At 49.6% G+C, this 18,356-nt stretch overlaps 2 protein-coding genes across 4 annotated transcripts in view; one reads left to right on the plus strand and one right to left on the minus strand.

Annotated features, from left to right (window-relative positions):
- The first annotated feature begins 5,393 nt into the window (after nt 1-5,393).
- Nucleotides 5,394-11,393, plus strand: FICD (FIC domain containing). 3 transcript variants are annotated; one of them, XM_003907109.4, is made up of 3 exons: nt 5,394-5,566; nt 7,110-7,468; nt 8,598-11,393. In XM_003907109.4, exons 2-3 carry the CDS (start codon nt 7,168-7,170, stop codon nt 9,677-9,679), a joined length of 1,383 nt encoding a protein of 460 aa, XP_003907158.2. In that variant the 5' UTR covers nt 5,394-5,566; nt 7,110-7,167; the 3' UTR covers nt 9,680-11,393. The 3 variants fall into 3 exon arrangements, with proteins under 3 accessions (XP_003907158.2, XP_021778558.2, XP_009179889.2); XM_021922866.2 differs by lacking the exon at nt 5,394-5,566 and adding an exon at nt 5,604-5,986; XM_009181625.4 differs by lacking the exon at nt 5,394-5,566 and adding an exon at nt 5,996-6,502.
- Nucleotides 11,394-12,718: 1,325 nt separating this feature from the next.
- SART3 (spliceosome associated factor 3, U4/U6 recycling protein) overlaps nt 12,719-18,356 on the minus strand; it is a 35,289-nt gene continuing 29,651 nt past the window's right edge. Inside the window, exons 16-19 of the mRNA XM_003907107.5 lie at nt 16,282-16,736; nt 15,640-15,792; nt 14,497-14,687; nt 12,719-13,814 (exon numbers count right to left, since the gene is read on the minus strand). Coding sequence (XP_003907156.1) covers nt 13,637-13,814; nt 14,497-14,687; nt 15,640-15,792; nt 16,282-16,736 — 977 coding nt within the window. The 3' untranslated portion in view covers nt 12,719-13,636. The remainder of the gene's footprint in view (nt 13,815-14,496; nt 14,688-15,639; nt 15,793-16,281; nt 16,737-18,356) is intronic.

The following is an 18,356-nucleotide window of genomic DNA, read 5'->3' on the forward strand; positions in this document are numbered from 1 at the left end:
AAACTAATGAACCAGAACTATGCATATCAGCATGAGCATAAATCTCTAAGACATAATTCTGAACCCCAAAATGCAGAAGGATCCACAGAGTATACAACATGTGTAAAAATCTGTAGAATATCATTATATATTATTTATGGATACATGCATATGGATAAGAGCAAAAAACCATGCATGGGGGCAGAAGCACCAAATTCAACATGATAGTGACCTCTGGGAGGGAGGGAAGGGCATGTGAAGGGGAGGCTTCAGTGTATTGGTGACATGGTATTTCTTAAACTGGATGGCAGGTACACAAGTGCCCATTGCACTGTTGATGTCTTTTGGATATCAGAAATATTTCATCATTTACAAACAGATGTGGCCAGTTGTGGTGACTCATACTTATAATCCCAGCACTTTGGGAGGCTGAGGTGGGAGGATTTCTTGAGCCCAGGGGTTAAAGACGAGACTGGGCAACATAGTGAAACCCCATCACTACCAAAAAAAAAAATTGTTTAAATTAGCCGGTCATGGTGGCATGCACCTGTAGTCCCAGCTACTTGGGAGGCTGAGGCAGGAGGATCACTTAAGCCCAGGAGGTTGAGGCTGTAGTGAGCTGAGATCATGCCACTGCACTCCAGCCTGGGTGACAGAGTGAGACCCTGTCTCTACAAAAAAAAAAAATTAATTAATTAGCCAGTCGTGGTGGCACACATCTGTAGTCCCAGCTACTTGGGAGGCTGAGGCAGGAGGATCACTTAAACACAGGAGGTTGAGGCTGTAGTGAGCTGAGATCATGCCACTGCACTCCAGTCTGGGTGACAGAGTGAGACCCTGTCTCTACAAAAAAAATTTTTTTTTTTAATTAGCCAGTCGTGGTGGCACACACCTGTAGTTCCAGCTACTTGGGAGGCTGAGGCAGGAGGATCACTTAAGCTTAGGAGGTTGAGGCTGTAGTGAGCCGAGATCGTGCCACTGCACTCCAGCCTGGGTGACAGAGTGAGACCCTGTCTCCACACACACACACACAAAAATTTAATTAGTCAGTCGTAGTGGCACACACCCGTAGTCCCAGCTACTTGGGAGGCTGAGGCAGGAGGATCATTTAAGCCCAGGAGGTTGAGGCTGCAGCGAACTGAGATTGTGTCACTGCACTCCAGCCTGGGTGACAGAGTGAGACCCTGTCTCAAAAATAAATAAATGTGCATGGAGAAATATGGAGTAGAATTGTGAATGTGTATTTTTTTCCTTCTCGTTTTTTGTGGATTCTGTATCTGTAATGATCTCATGTTGTTTTTAAGAAATAAAAGAGTTGTTTGACAGGTGAAAAGCAGTTATGTTTAATTTTTTCCAAGTAAGAAGTATCACTTCCCCAAATGATTTGCTCTGAAAACAACACTCATCGGCATGCCTGAGTTTTGAAATACTGGTGATTTGAGACCATATGACACAAGAAACGTCCTGAGGCCAGAATACAAGCATTTAGCCCAGGGACACTCACATGGGGTCCCCCAAGCCCTGTTTCTTGGGGATACCTCAGAAACTGGGTCTGACCCCACCAGGTATGTCTTGTTTGTTTGTTTGTTTTGAGACGGAGTCTCGCTCTGTCGCCCAGGCTGGAGTGTAGTGGCGCAATCTCGGCTCACTGCAAACTCCACCTCCCCGGGTTCACACCATTCACCTGCCTCAGCCTCCCAAGTAGCTGGGACTACAGGCGCCCGTCACCATGCCCGGCTAATATTTTGTATTTTTAGTAGAGACGGGGTTTCACCATGTTAGCCAGGATGGTCTCCATCTCCTGACCTCATGATCCGCCCGCCTCGGCCTCCCAAAATGCTGGGATTACAGGTGTGAGCCACTGTGCCCAGCCCCCACCAGGTATGTGTTAAAAGGAGGATTCATCAGTAGCAGGGAGAAGGGCTGCTGGGCTCTCTTTTTCAGCCACAGCATTAAGTTAGAAAGAGAAAAAAAACCAGGGGTAGAAGTGAAGCAGCAAGAACAGGTGTGGTGTATTTTCTTTTTAATGACGTCGAGTCATTCTGCAGCCAACTCAATGCCATGTAGCCTCAAGCCGGGGAGTTTTGTTTTTCCTAAGCAATAGAATCCGACTCTACCAGCAAGAAGCGCTTGACTGCTGTTCCTTAAACATGCAGAAGGGTTTTTTGTCTTGTTTTGTTTTGCATAATGGACACATTTCCCATGCAGCGACTTTCTGGGTTCTTTGTCATATGTCAAGGTAACCGTTTAGAAAACTCCTCCGTGGGCCACGGGGAGGCAATTTTCACCTAATACAGAATGCTTAAGATGGAGAAAGCCAACTTTTCAATATCGCTTCAGGGACCATATTTTGTGCATTCAACACAGCTGAATGCAGACAAAGTCAAGAGTTAAAATTGAGTGTAAACTCCGGACAAGGAGATTGAAAGGGGGAAGTGATGGCTGGTGACTTACTGCCCCCTGGTGGCCACACACAGTAATGGGCTCATTTTGCTGTAATAAGCCTTTTGAGTCTTCCTGTTTTCCCCTGCCATCTTCCATTACCCTCTACAAAGGGGTTGCAATCTGGTGGCCCTGGAAAGCCAGCCGGCAGCCATGCCAATTGCCTTAAAATCTGGAGATACTGCTTAAAAAATCTAGGCCTCACATTTCTTTGAAAAATTGAAAACTGTCCACTTTTAGACTGCATCCCAGCTAATAAATATGGGTTCCAGCTGAGAAGCTGCTGCCCACTTTAGACAAGGTATGTGCTCTTAGATCTGCCACACTTCCCACCTCTCCCTATTGTCTCATGGCCAGTAAGTTTTACTCATTAGCCGTTCCTGCATAGCTTCTGGATTTACTACTCGTAGCCTAAGCTAATTAAAGAGCTAACAAAGAGAGGAGGGTGCCTTCAGAAGCAGACGATTACACTGCTTTACACCTGGGTGTGGACAGGGGTCGACAAGTCTCATAATACCCAGCTCAGTGAGGATAAGTGACTAGCGGCGGGCCTTGCATTTCAATGCACATCTGTCTGATCCCAGAGCTTCACTGTTTTCTAACATACCAACAGTCACCCATACCTACCAGGCCCTCCTCTGGGGAAGGTTTTTACAATGACATACTTGGGCCATCAGGAAGTGCAATTCAGAGGACTCCAAAAGAAAAATGTTCATGACCTTTGTTGAAAAGATTAAAAATGAGAAGCCACCAAAATAATCACCACCCTGATTTTGTTCCTTAAAAACTATGGATCTTCTGGTCAGGCACGGTGGCTCAAGCCTGTAATTCCAGCACTTTGGGAGGCCAAGGCAGGCAGATCACTTGAGGTCAGGAGTTGAAGACCAGCCTGGCCAACATAACGAAACCACGTGTCTATTAAAATACAAAAAAATTAGCCAAGTGCAGTGGCACACGCCTGTAATCCCTGCTACTCAGGAGGCTGAGGCAGGAGAATCGCTTGAATCCAGAAGGTGGAGACTGCAGTGAGCCAAGATCACATCACACTCCAGCCTGGGTGACAGAGCAAGACTCTGTCTCGGGAAAAAAAAAAAATTAGCCTATGTGTGCCTGTAGTCCCAGCTACTAGGGAGGCTGAGATGGGAGGATCACTTAAACCCAGGACATGGAGGTTGCAGTGAGCAAGATCACGCCACTGCACTCAAGCCTGGGCAACAGAGTGAGATCCTATTTCAAAAAAGATAGATATGTGATTGATAGATAGATAGATACATACATACATACATAGTTTGCTCTGTGCCAGATGTATAGAATCTCATTTCACCCTCACATAAAACCCTGTAAAGCGGTAATATCATCACATTGTGTGCAGTTTACAGAAAAGCCTAGACAGATGATCAACTAGATCAAGTCACTTGCTGAATGTGATTCAGTTTGCAAGTGGCAGAGCTGGGATTTGAACCCAGGGCTATGTGACTCCTAACAGTGACACCCACCACCACCACCTAGTCCTGCCTCCAAGAGCAGTACCTGTCACAGAAGAGGTCAGATCTTGAAGCATCAAGCCTTCTGCAAATCCTGAACTGGATGCCAAAAGCAAGGTAGGCTGTTTGTCCCCATTTTACAAGTGGGGAAAGTGAGGCTAGGAGTAACATGCCCACGGTGACACAGAGAGTAAATGGCAAAGTCTGAATTTGAGCTCAGGTCTCTCTGACTCCCCAGAATCTGAACTGCTAATTTCTAAATACTTAGTGTTTCTGGGGCACCTCCCTAGATGTTTAATTTCAGTATTTGTGGATTAAGATGGAGGTTTCCATTCTCTGCTTCAAGGAAAAAATTTCTCTATGGGAAGCCAAAAGAACTAGCCAGATCCTTCTGGAGAGGATACAAATTAAAAAGTCAGGGAGGACCGAGGGGGTGGCTCATGCCTGTAATCTTAGCGCTTTGGGAAGCCAAGGTGGAGGAAGTGCTTGAGGTCAAGAGTTTGAGACCAACCCTGGTGACATAGCCAGACCCTGTCTCTAAAGAAAATAAAAAATCAGAAATAGGTCGGGCGCGGTGCCTCACGCCTGTAATCCCAGCACTTTGGGAGGACGAGGCAGGCAAATCTTCTGAGGTCAGGAGTTCGAGACCAGCCTGGCCAACATGGTGAAACTCCGTCTCTACTAAAAATACAAAAATTAGCCGGGCGTGATGATGTGCGCCTGTAATCCCAGCTACTCGGGAGACTGAGGCAGGAGATCGCTTGAACCCCAGAGGCGGAGGTTGCAGTGGGCCGAGATCGCGCCACTTCCCTCCAGCCTGGGCAACAGAGTGACTCCGTCTCAAGAAAAAAAAGAAAAGAAAAGAAAAGAAAAAGAAAACTCGCCGGGCGTGGTGGCACGCACTTGTAGTCCCAGCTACTTGGGAGGCTGAGGTGGGAGGATTGCTTGAGCCCAAGAGGTGGAGGCTGCAGTGAGCTGCAATTGCTCCACTGCACTCCAGCCTGGGCGACATAACGAGACCCTGTATTTTAAAAGAAAACAAAAGTTGTTTAAGTCAGGGAGGAAAAGACACAGAGAGGGAAAGAGAAAATTAGAAGAAGGCGGCAAATTCAGCAGCACGGGGTGGAGGCTAAGAACAGGGGCTGCGCAGTCAAGGAGGCTAACAGGGTGAAGGGGTGGAAAGCATCTGCTTCTTCATTTCACACCAGGGAAAAATGAGGCACACGACAGCGGATCCGGGACGAGGAGACCCGAGGAAGGCACCGCCGTGGAACTTAGAATTTCCGGGCCAGCCACCTAGCGTGCCGCAAATCCCCACGCGCGTCGGGTTTCCAGCACCTGCTCCTCGCGTCTGTGGCCTAGGCCCCGCCCCTCCCGCTGCTTATTGGCTGCTACATGAACGGGACAAACGCAAGCGACAACCAATGGGAGTGGCCCACGGCGCGTCTTTCCCGGGGAAGCCGAGGCGGACGCGGGAACCCGGAAATGCGAGGGAAGGACAAGTGGAGAAAGCCAATCCGCCGAGACGAGGGCTGCGGGCGGTTCAATGGCGAGTCGCCGAGGGCGGGGCCAGAGGCCGGCGGAGAAGGAGGACCCGGGAGCCGGCGGCCTCGTAGCTGGGAGCGCGGGGAAGGCGGTTGGGGTTCTGACAGCCGCGCGCGGTGAGAAGGGGGCAAGCCCGAGGGGCTCGAGAGGACGGAGCTGGGAAGGGTGTGGCGGGGCCGCGAGCTCTGGGCAGGGATCGGGAAGGGGAGGCTCTGCAGTCTTGGAGGGGACTTGGACCGGTCCCCTCTCCTCTCCCGGCCTCAGTTCCCCTTTTCTTGGGAAGTGTGGGGGAGAGATTCGCGCCTCCTGGAACGCATTCCTTCCCCGCACACACCCCTGGCACCGGCGAACTGCCCCTTGCCTGTACCGCCGCGTCCAGGAGCCTGTCCCCTCGGGAAGCCCGCCCAGACCCCTGGACCCGCGCAGCACTCCAGGCGCACCCGTTAAAGCTCATCGCAAGCCATTTCTCATGTTCTGTGGCAAAGGGCCAGGCTCCACATAAGACTCCGAACCCCCGATCCATCAGTCATTCCCGGGTCAGTACCAGCCCAGAGCAGGTGCACAGGCCCTGCTTAGTAATAAGGTAGAAGTTGAGACCCGGGGACCGGGCTCAGAGGCCCTGGTGTTTCCTTCCGGATGCCTCTGTTTACCTCTTGTGGGCCTTCTGGAATTTAACTTATGCTCTCTGTGCCTTGGTTTCCCTTGTCTGTAAAATAGAGCTAGGGGTAGCTCTTCTTTCATAGGGTGGCATGAGGGTGAAATGAGGCAATGTGTGGCCAGTACACAGCTCAGCACCTAGCACACCATAGTTGCTTAATAAGTGCTTATTGTTAGCATAGTGTTTGCATACCTGGCCCCCCTCCACTTCCACTGCCAGCCCCAAGTACATACAAGCCCTGTTGTCACTGAGGCCAAGCACTGTGGCCCACAGCCTGAGTTCCTTTCGAGATGCTCAAACTGCTCCTCCTCCTGGTGGGGTCCCTTCTGGACAGGCCAGAAACGGAAGGCCAGAGAGGGGAAGGGCACTGTGGGAGCTGTGGCTGAATATCAAGGTGAGGGCAATAAATGAGGCCACCCAACAGTTGTGCTTATCAAAGATTGGGTGTCAGAACTGCTGTGTCTGATCTGCATGTGTGCCTGTCAGTCATTTGTGTCCCAAATGTTTGACATATGTCCACAAATCCAGTGTCTGTAGTCAGAAGCCACAGGGATGTATGGAAAGGGGGAACACGTTAGAGCCGTGGGGTTCCTGAGTTCCAGGTCCTAAGACTGTCACTTGCTCCCGGCGAGACTTTGGGCAAGGGACTTCACCTCTCTGAACCTCAGTTCCCTCACCTGGAGAGTGGGATGAAAACATCAGCTCAAGTTGAAGACTATGACCCATGGGAGGCCTTTGTTGCTTAGCACAGGGCCTGGATTACGGCAAGTGCTCAATAATTGTTGGACCACAGCAGTGTTATTTTCACAGTCACACTGCTCAGGAGGTGGCACCAGTCCTTCTAGGCTGGTCCCTCCTCTAGTGAGATCCACTCCTTGACTTGCCCCCACCCCGTCTCTCTAGTGAGCTAAAAGAGGAAGTCTCCAAACCCATCTTCCTGGCTGAAGTCACGCCGTGTCCTGAACGTATCTGTTTCTCCTGTGACTCTTGGCTCCTTGCAGATCCTGCTGTGTCTCAGCTGCCTGTGGACATGCGCAAAGGGCCCTCTCCTGAGTCCAGATGATGCTCATGCCGATGGCTTCAGTGATGGCGGTGACTGAACCGAAATGGGTCTCAGTCTGGGGCCGCTTCCTCTGGGTGACACTGCTGAGCATGGTGCTGGGGTCCCTGCTGGCCCTGCTGCTGCCACTGGGGGCTGTGGAGGAGCAGTGCTTGGCTGTGCTCAAAGGCTTCTACCTGCTCAGGAGCAAACTGGACAGGGCGCAGCATGCCGCCGCCAAGTGCAGCAGCCCATCCACGGAGCTCAGCATCACCTCCAGGGGCGTGACGCTGCTGGTGGCCAAGACCAAGGCCTCTCCAGGTAAGAGAGACTGGCTGTCTTCCTCAATGTTTGTTAACTAAGCAGACAGACATAGAATGTGTGCCATGTCCTGTGTGCAGGGCATCGGGGTATTGTGAACAAGTCAGCCCTGAGCTCCTAGTATAGACAAGGTGACGTGACTGAGACAGTGTCACAAGTGTGGTGATGGGGAAGCACAAAGGGCTGTAGGAGCATACCAGGAAGGCTCCCTGGAGGAAGTGACACCTGAGCTGGGACCCAGTTGTTAAGTAGGAGTCATCCAAGGAGAAGGGCATCCAAGGAAAAGGACTCCAGGCAGAGACCAGAGGTTAGCTGTCATAACTGACATAACTGTCATAAGAGAGCCTGGGGGCATTCGAGGAACTAAAGGAAGTTGAATGTGTGGAGCTGATCCTCAGGTGGCCGAGAGGGGCCAGGACAGGAAGGCTATGGCTAGAGCAGGCTCCCCACCTCCACCAGTTCTCTGTAGTGGGGACTGAATGTGCATTATCAGATGATGGTGGTATCCCTGGCCTCTCCCCATGAGATGCCTGTAGCACCCCTACCACCACCCCAATTACGACAACTAACCAGGTCTCCAGACATCACCAAATGTCCCCTGGGGCGCACAATCAAACCACTGGGTTAAAAGAGTGAAAGAACAGTCCTGCGATGGTAAAGCCCCCAGGGTCTAGGAAGAGTGGGGAGTTGTTAACACCTTTGGGCCCCTGCAGGCCCAAAGGTGTGTCACCAGCACAGGACGAGCTGGAGATGTAGGAGAGGGCCTACATTGGGAGCTGTGGCCAATGGGAAAGGTCCAACACAGAGGGTCCAGGCAGAGTAAATGCCCAGAACTTTCTATGTCCAGAAGGCAGGAGGCTAGGAAGCCAAGGAGGTGCCTCCCTGAACACAGAGTGTGGCTCTGGGGACACACGGATAGTGACTGGCATACCACCACACGGCTGGGAGATCAGTGGTACTGGGCACGTTGAGTACACACGATGCAGCTGGAAGAAGCCCCCCAAGGCCCAAGGCCAGGGACCCAGGCTGGTCATCATGGTTTTCCATGGAGACCAGCACAGGTGACAGCCCCCCTCAATGTCCTCTGCCCCCTATTCTCCCTCACATCGCTTCTTTGGCTCTCTTCCAGCAGGTAAGTTGGAAGCCAGAGCCGCCCTGAACCAGGCCCTGGAGATGAAGCGCCAGGGCAAGCGGGAAAAAGCCCAAAAGCTCTTCATGCATGCCCTCAAGATGGATCCGGACTTCGTGGACGCGCTCACCGAGTTTGGCATCTTCTCAGAAGAAGACAAGGACATCATCCAGGCGGACTATTTGTACACCAGAGCATTGACCATCTCGCCCTACCATGAGAAAGCGCTGGTCAGCCGTGATCGGACGCTCCCACTCGTGGAGGAGATCGATCAGAGGTATTTCAGCATCATCGACAGCAAAGTGAAGAAGATCATGTCCATCCCCAAGGGGAACTCGGCTCTGCGCAGGGTCATGGAGGAGACCTACTACCATCACATCTACCACACAGTGGCCATCGAGGGCAACACCCTCACCCTCTCAGAAATCAGGCACATCCTGGAGACCCGCTACGCCGTGCCCGGGAAGAGCCTGGAGGAGCAGAACGAGGTCATCGGCATGCACGCGGCCATGAAGTACATCAACACAACCCTGGTTTCGCGCATCGGCTCCGTCACCATCAGCGACGTGCTGGAGATCCACAGGCGGGTGCTGGGCTACGTGGACCCCGTGGAAGCTGGCAGGTTTCGGACAACACAGGTCCTGGTCGGACACCACATCCCTCCCCATCCGCAGGATGTGGAAAAGCAGATGCAGGAGTTTGTACAGTGGCTCAACTCTGAGGATGCCATGAACCTGCACCCGGTGGAGTTTGCAGCCTTAGCCCATTATAAACTCGTTTACATCCACCCTTTCATTGACGGCAACGGGAGGACCTCCCGCCTGCTCATGAACCTCATCCTCATGCAGGCGGGCTACCCGCCCATCACCATCCGCAAGGAGCAGCGGTCTGAGTACTACCACGTGCTGGAAGCTGCCAACGAGGGCGATGTGAGGCCTTTCATTCGCTTCATCGCCAAGTGTACTGAGACCACCCTGGACACCCTGCTTTTTGCCACAACTGAGTACTCGGTGGCACTGCCAGAAGCCCAGCCCAACCACTCTGGGTTCAAGGAGACGCTTCCTGTGAAGCCCTCACCCTAGAAATCCTTCCTCAGTGACAAAGGATGTCCTGAGGTTCAGGGAAAAAAAAAGAAACAGCATTTCTAGAAACCTAGTCACTTTCCAAAGCAAAAGGAGAAACATTCTTTACCTCCAAATGTTTAGTTTAAAAAAACAAGAAAACACTTAAGTTATGAAACCTTGTCTCTAAAATAACTTATAATTCAAGCAGGCTATTTATTTTCTTCTTTGGAGCAAGCTAGTCAGTGTTGTGTGGTGTCTGCTGTGTCTTGCTGGTGGCCGTACTTTAGGGGCAACAGTGCCACCATGTGATCAGAACACAGGTTCTGGAGCAGAATTTGCACTAAGGGGGAGGAGTGGCCAGATGTGGGACAGGGCCCAGAGCCACTGATATAACGCCTCCAAGTACTTCTCTGAAACAGGCTGAGAGGTTCTGTGACTGCAACTGGGAAGTCAGACCCAAGTCGCAGCTGAAAGAAATGGCTGAAAGCTCACTTTCTCGAGGTTTAGATTAGTGGTGACTAACTTCCAAGCAAACTTCATAGAAGAGAAAATGAATGCTGACATTCCTTACCTCCAGGAACTTTTTGAGCCATAGTTTGCAAACTTTAGTGCCAGCGGCTGTTTTTTTCCATGTTGAGACTATTTTTCTAATTTAAGAATAGGGGGTAGCCATAAAGAGCTGTATGTTGGAGGGGGAAACATGGGGGGTGGGCAGTTTGGTTTTGTGTATTGGCGTTTCTCTCACACTTCATTTGTAGTAACTCAGGCCAGATGTTTTCGTCTAACAGTTCTCTGGGCTTGTCATTCCACCTGTGTCATGCTGCCAGCCAGGTGTTATGCTCGTAGGCATCTGCCCTCACCCCTCTGCCTGAGTTTTCTGTAGGTAGATGTTAACCTGAGAAAACAAGTGCCACATGGACACCAAATAAGCATTTTTGATAATGAATTAGAGCACCAGTTTCTACTGAATGGAGCAAAAACCTTCAGCCATGGCCAGGCTGCATCCCTCTGGTCCTGGAGTTTCATCTACTTACTGCCTGGACCCCCACCTTCCACGGCCTTTGCACTGTCCCGTGTCCCGTCCCCCGTGGGGAGGCAGAAGAGATTGCCTCAGAGTGGCCTTATTTTTCTCGCAACTTGTGAAATGATGCAGTGCTCTATGTAATATGGCCGAGTCTCCAAGCTGTCATCCAATGGAAGTAGAATCTTCTCTTTCAATCATATGGCACAGCTGCCAATGTGACTGCTGCTATTTAGAGTCAGAGTGGTGGAAGTCACTGGGTCCCTTTCCCAGTGACGGAGCCCGTGATGTCTAACACTGTACTGCACTTTGTCAGCGTGTCAGTGATGGCGAATACGCAGTGTTGTCTGATTTGGGAATTCCATTCCTGACAGTAATGAGGCCACTGCTCTAATGTCGTTTATACAGTTATTCAGTTGTATAAATAGCACATTGAGTAGTTTTTGAAAGGTTAAGAAAAATAAGTGAAAAGATATATGAAATGGCTCCAAATGATAATTATTCAAACCTCTATAAAATATGTTTTCATACTCTTATGCTGCCAGAGGTACTTCTTAAACTCTTCTCGTCTTGGTTTTATAAGCACACCAAGGAGGTCTGACAGATGTGTTTGCTTCTACTATAGAGCAAGAGAATTTGCACTTTAGCTATATGTGAAGGATATTATTTTAACAAATTCCTGATTCTAATAAAGTTATTTTATTACATGAATGCCTGAGACTTTGCTGTCTTATTTGGGAGATGTTCCCATCCGTCATAAGGGCAATGGGGGTATTCTGACCTTCGGCCCTATTCATAATACTGTTCTGGGAGAGCAACAGATCCGAGATGGTGATTTCCATGGGCAAGCGAGCCAGAAGTTGGATAAACCACCTACCTAGGTGGATAAGGACAAATTACTGATTTTTTTTTTTTTACTAAGACTCAATTAACTGGAGTAGTTTTTCATGTTTCTATTTACCATCAGTTCTGGATTTTCTGCAGAAAACACAAACCCACTCATGTGCTCCTGGAAATCCATTTCTAGAACAGTCAACACCCCGAACCTAAATTGGGTTCTGCTCAAGCCCGAAAAGGTTTGTCCCTGTAACAAGCCTGGGTTGACATCTGCAAGTATGACATTAAGGTCAGAATACTGGCTGCAGGCAAGAAAGCCAAACCGTTAATGTGAAGCAGCGAAAAGTAAGGCCACACTCACCCATAGTGATGTTCACGGCTCTTCATGTGTCAGGTCCCCAACTATGAGGGCTCCCTCTGAGCTACCCAAATCATCTCACCAGCTGAACAGCCTTCCAAACAGCATCACAGAGAACACTGCAGGAGGAACACGTGGGACAGCAAAGGTTCTTGCTGCTGTCAACAGCCAGCGCTTGAATTTAATTCAGAAGTCTAGTAAAAAGTTTGTGTAAAAAAGAGACGGAGGGGAACCTACATTTTAAAAGATGTAAGAGGCTTACGAACCAATAATTTACAGGGAGGAGAGCTGATATTTATAGGAAGGTGGAAATTTGAGTGGACAGTTGACATTAAGGGATTACCACTAATGTTTCTAGGAGTGAAGGCCTTTCAGTCCTCCTGAGACACCTGCCACAACATTACTGGACGAGCACAATGACATCTGGAACATGCCTCAATATAACAGAAGGTGGAGGGGAGACAGACATAAAGGAAAAGGGGCTGGGAGTTGAGGAATGCTGGAAGCTGAATGGTAGGCACACAGGAGTTTATTTTACTGTTCTGTCTACTTTTTAATCGGTTATATTAAAAAATGTTAAGTTAAAAAAATATAGAAAAGCCCGACTGATGCACAAAAACTTACTTACACAACAGATAAATGAGGAGTTAATTCCCATGACATATACAAGGATTCCCTGACATCTTTCTCCAGAGTGTCTTAATAAAGTAAGCTTCCCCTACTGAACTGGCAATGCTGTTTTCAAAGCAATAAATATTTGATAAAAGATGTGAGGTAAAAAAGCTCAAAAGCTCCAGTGTCAAACTGCTATAAACTGAATTGTATAAAAACTGAAGACACATCACAGCTGAAATAATTTAAATCAAAGTGACAATGGGATTTGACTTACAGAAGTTCTATTTACACATCTATTAGGTAAAGCAAGGTACACCCACTTCAAAACACATCTGTATGTGAATGCACATCTGAGTACCATTCAGCAAGAAGTTTTGAAGAGAACTTCAGTTTAATAAAGCTAAATGGGGAGAATTGAAGTTTGCATTTGACATGGTATTAAACAAAACCAAAGGGCTGAACTCATGTTTAGACAACACAGGTCACTAGTCACTAGGCAAAGAAAACAGTCCACAGCAGGTGGCACAAATAATTCCTATACAAAACAAATGTTGCAAATATTCTGCTTTTAGGAAACATGAAATGGCTGACATGTCATTTACAAATACATAATATAAAAATGCACAGCCCCCTTGAACAAAAATCCAGCAAATGTTTTATAGATGACTTCCCTCAGACCCACCCCCGTAATAGGCCATTCTGGTGAATTACTAGCATCTGCCATTTCATCTTTTAAAATTAAAAGAATGACGGGCACATGTGCTGTGCAGTGTAGAAGAGAAGTGTCATACAAAAAGGGGCCGGAGCTGGCCAGAAACATTTGGACAACTGCGTCTCAAAAACCGTGTTCTCGTTTCGCTTCTGTGCCTCAGTCTTTAAGATACAAACGTATCTTGGGACACCACATCCTGGGTCCAGGGAGCCTGCAGAGTGGTCACTTTTCTGCCACTGCCCTCAATATGAGGGAGCACTGAAAGGCTCTTGACTTAGAACCCCTTCCCCCTTTCTGTCTAAAGCAGAGGAGCCATCTGTGGTTGCGAGCGGGCAGCACACCAGGCCTGTCCATCCCCAGTGCACCGCGGGGTGGTGGGAGGTCCGCCGGGCCAGAGTGAAGTAAGGCATTTCCTGTCTGCCAGAGTCCCGTTCACTTTCTCAGAAACAGCTTGGCAAAATCGGCATTGGACATCTTGGGTGCCTCGGTGGCCGCTGAGGCGGCAACTGCAGGAGCCGCGGCAGGGCCATTCTCGGCCTGAGGAGCTGCAGCACTTGGGCGCTGCAGGGCACGAGGCAGTAGAGACAGCTGCGTCCTTCCCTTCCCCCTCCTAGAAGAGCAAACACTGAATGGACCTTTTGAAGCAACAATTTGTGGCCCCTCATTTATTTGTAAAAGTAAGCCAAGATAGTTTTAAATATAACCAGAAGCTAAAAGGGGGGAAAAAAAAGGATGAGATAATCCCTGCCTCCTTAATTCTGGCTGTTAAGTAAAAACTACTTCAACAGACTTGGCCTTGTTCAGTTTTGGCAAAGATCAACCCTGAGCACCAGTCGCACTCAGAGGGGATCAGTGTGACTATCACCTCTCAGACCTCGCCAGTCACCCGGCAATTCTGCTATCTCCTCCTCATCCCTAGCAGGCAAAAAGCACAGCTTATGTGGATCATATAGCTAGGGCTGCAGACTGGCACACACATGGGTGTAAGATTTCGTTTTAAACACAGCTCCAACTGGCAAAGGGGACTTGAAAATAATCACTGCCTTTAGTTTTGTCTGAAATAAATGACAAGTGTAAATTGGTCAGTACCAGGCAGAGGTCACTGCCTAGGCTTGCATCCTGCTCTGGACGCCTTGCTCCAGTGGAACCACACTGATTACCACAAGGAACAGCACGTCTTGGCTTTTCTGTCCTAACAGGAAGCTAATTCATGCCGGGTTAATCCCCCCATGGTCCATGAACTGGTGCCAGCCAGGACGAAGTTTGCACTAGTCTACCATGCAAGCACTTACGCTCCGTATGTCTGCGGCAAAAGCATGGGGCCACCTGGTGCCTTCCTGGTCTCCGGCTTCTCTGGAACCTTCCTCTGAGGAGGGTTGCTGATTGCCACTTTGATGACGTTCTCTTTGATAGTCATGCCATCCATCTTCATCACAGCCTGCGACGCCTGGGATTCATTTTCATACTCCACATAGGCCAGGCCCTGGAAGAGGCAAGATTCAGAACCAAGTCAGATCCCACAGACCAGGGACGTAACCTCCTCCCGCAGGGCAGGCACTGGGCTTCCTCCATGAGACCAGCAGACCAGGCCACAGCAAATGACCAACCAACAGGTTACCTTCCCCACCACTGCATCCTCTGTCTACAGGCTTATTTCCCCACCCTACTCTCCTTCCCAACTGCTGCTACGCACTGTAACTTCAGATAACCCTTCCAAGTTCAGTACACCTTGTATGTGCTGCAGAAGTAGAAAGAAAGAAGGAAACAGACAGATGGACCAGTATAAATCCAGCAAATAAACCAGGAGGTGGATGGGACACAGGGCCAGCAGCCCAGGTGCCCAGGTGAGCCCTTGTGTTTCTGTGCCTTCACCCACTCCCTCATTTCATCCTCTTTTTCTCTCCATTAACCTGGATAAAGGGGAGGGAGAGTGGGCGGTGGGTAGACAGTAACAAAACCACTTACTACACAAAATGGGGCACAAAGTGACTTAGCAGGAGACTGAGCGTGCAAGAAGGAAGGACAGTAGAAGAGGCACTGCAATGGAGGGACTCAAGGGGCCTGGCTGGAGGCCCCAGGGAAAGAGAGGCCTGGGACAGAGGGAAGAGGCTACAGGAGGGTGCCCACCCCAAAGCCCATGTGCTGCTGGTCACAGGGCTTCCCCCAAGCCCCACAGCCAGGGGCCATAGTGTGGTGAATTCATGATCATCTATTTCCAACTGCTTTATTCTTTTTAGCACAATTAACTACAAACAAGTTAATCTGACTCCAAATGTAAGTAGAGCTAAGTGTGCAGATCTTTCTGTGAAATTAACTTTTGTTTCTCAGCAGACAAACTAGGAATCCATTCTAGAGGCTAAATCATCTTTGAACAGAGACAGACAGGAAGCTTGCCCAAGCCTTGAAGACAAGGCACGATCTGCTCTGACTCTGACCTTTGGTTTGCCAGCCCGGTTGGTGACCAGCCTGAGGTCCTTCACGGTGCCATGAGCCTTACAGATTTCTTCTAGTTCTTCTTTAGTACAGGAGAAAGGCAGGCCTGAGATGAACAGCTTGTGTTTCTCTAGGGAAGTGCTGTACCTGAACACCTATAGGAAGAAGGAAGACAGAGAAAAACCATGATTCGAGGCATGACCCAGCTCACCTGACTCCTCTGACACCAGCCTTGTCCCCAGGAGCAGCCCAGCCAAGCAGACTAGAGCCAAGCCATGCTCTGAAACTTGTTAACGGGGCCACTGGGGTGAGTCACTTAACCTCTCCAGGCCTCCATGTCTTCCTCTGTAAAACGGCAAGAATAAAAGTGGCCATTCACAGAGTCTGATGAGGAGTCAATGAGGTGACACACATAAAGCATTCAGCACAGTCCCTTGTCATTACTAAGCACCCAGCAAGAAGGACCCATGCCATGAGTCAGACCTCAGTCAGCCGGCTCAGGACGGACCTTGGCTCACAAGGAAGTTTACATCCAAACACAGCATAAAACTTCCATGTCTACCCTAAATATCACTGCTGCAGGAAGAAAGTGCCTGTCTAAAGCAACCATAGAGGGAAGGTATTCTTTTTTTCCATAAACCTACCTTAAAATCGGGGTTTTTGCTCTTATCCACACAGGGGGAAACAAACATTGGCCTCCCTTCTACACTTTTCCGGTCCATCTCCAGTGCCTGAAGGGCTGATTTCTCCTCTTTAAACTCCACGTAGCAGTAGCCTCGGAAATCCCCCCGATTGCTGAAGATGGGTCTGATCTGGACCACCTCCCCACAGGCCTCGAAGAGTGGCCTGAGCTTCACGTCCGGCTCCTGCATGCTGTAGGGCAGGTTGCTGACAAAGACGGTGATGCTGTCCTTGCTGCTGTCGTGCAGCACCTTAGGCATGTCCCTCTTTAGGGAGGCTGCCTTCTCCTTCTGCTTCGAAGGGGGTTCCACGTCTACAGTGGCACATTTCCCAGCGGGCCCTGCTGCTACTTCTATGTTTTGTGTTTCTCCAGCTGCAGGGATGCTGTTCTCGACCCTTCTGCGTTTGGAAGGCTGCTCTACAGGTTTTCAAAACAAAAGTAGCCATGGTTAACTGTTACTTCTCTTCAGGGAGCCTGAACAGAGGTGTAAGTGGGCTCAATCAAGTGGAAGTAACAACATAAATCCCCACTGTCCACTCTTAAATTATACAAAAGGCAAATTATACAAAAGGCCAGTGGATATCAAAGTTCAGAAGGCAAATTCCAGGGCCCCTCTCCTACAAAGCCCAGGTCAACAGGGGTGGGATAGGACAGGAGAATCTGCACTGGAAAAGCACCCTAGTGACTGATGCCCGTGCCCCAGGGAGCACATTAGGAAAAGTACTACAAAGGGGCTGTGGTTTCTAAAACACTTTCAATAAGGTCTTGTGTCCTTAAGAGAGCTTAACCACAATCTTCTACTGCAGTCTGTCCTCACCACTGCCTCCACAGGGCCAGGACTGAAGTTCAACAGACATCAGCCTCCGGCAAACAGACCTCCCCATCAGTTCACCCACTGACTTTACAATGCAATGTAAGCCCTGCACACTGCTACTGTATTCAAGAGTGTCCCTGGGCTGGGTCCAGCTGACTGGCCCACCTACCACCGCAGCCTCCTCAACCACTGCCCCATCCCTCTCCCATGCATCCGGGTTCAAACTCAATTATCTGCTGCTCACAGAGAATGCCAGGCTGTGCTGTGTCTTCAGGCTGTGCTAACATTGGCTCCCTGTCTAGCTCAGCCCTTCCCTTCTTGCTGCCAGTCACTCGGTCTTCCCCCTGGATGCCGCATCTCTTCCCCACAGTCTTCCTAGTATGAAGCTGACCCACTAGTGCCTTCTTTGGCCTCCACCAGTATTAACAACTCCATCTCCCACAGTCCTGATCACACGCCATGCCCTGATCACACGACACTGCGGTCACACATCACATTTGCCTTACTCTGCTAAACTGTGAGGCCAGAGGAGCAATGAGCCACCCTCAGTCATTTAGGGCAGCCCAAACAAGGTGTGCAAGCAAGGTCAACTCAACGATGGATGACTCCATTCCCAGTTCTCTCTGGCTCACACATCTGTACTAAGAAAGTGTACAGAGAGTCCTTTCATGTCCAGAGACAATTCTTTTTTTTTTTTTTTCTTTTTTTTGAGGCGGTGTCTTGCTCTGTCTCCCAGGCTGGAGTGCAACAGCATGATCTCAGCTCATTGCAACCTCCACCTCCCGGACTCAAGTGATTCTCCTGCCTCGGCCTCCCGAGTAGCTGGGAAAACAGGCGCCCACCACCACGGCCAGCTAATTTTTGTATTTTTAGTAGAGGCAGGTTTTCACCATGTTGGCCAGGTTGGTCTTGAACCCCTGACCTCAGGTGATCTGCCCACCTCAGCCTCCCAAAGTACTGGGATTACAGGCGTGAGCTACCACGCCCAGCCACCAGAGACAATTCTTTACCTTGACTGACTCTCTGAAATAAATATGACCCAGAGCTGCCCGTCCCTGAAATTACAAGGGTGAAAGAAACACTGCTGGAAAATTCCACTAAGTCAGAACCATTAAAAGCAGGGCCAAGGCCGGGTGTAGTATCTCATGCCTGTAATACCAGCACTTTGGGAGGCCAAGGCGGGAGGATCACTTAAGGTCAAGAGTTCCAGACCAGCCTGGCTA

This window comes from Papio anubis, chromosome 9, assembly GCF_008728515.1.
Source record: "Papio anubis isolate 15944 chromosome 9, Panubis1.0, whole genome shotgun sequence".
NCBI lineage: Eukaryota > Metazoa > Chordata > Mammalia > Primates > Cercopithecidae > Papio > Papio anubis.

Excerpts from the sequence above, each read along its gene's own strand:
- FICD (XM_003907109.4), top strand. The coding sequence starts at position 7,168 with ATGATGCTCATGCCGATGGCTTCAGTGATGGCGGTGACTGAACCGAAA. Across the intron at positions 7,469-8,597 it reads CAAGACCAAGGCCTCTCCAG|CAGGTAAGTTGGAAGCCAGA; the intron begins GTAAGAGAGACT and ends GCTCTCTTCCAG.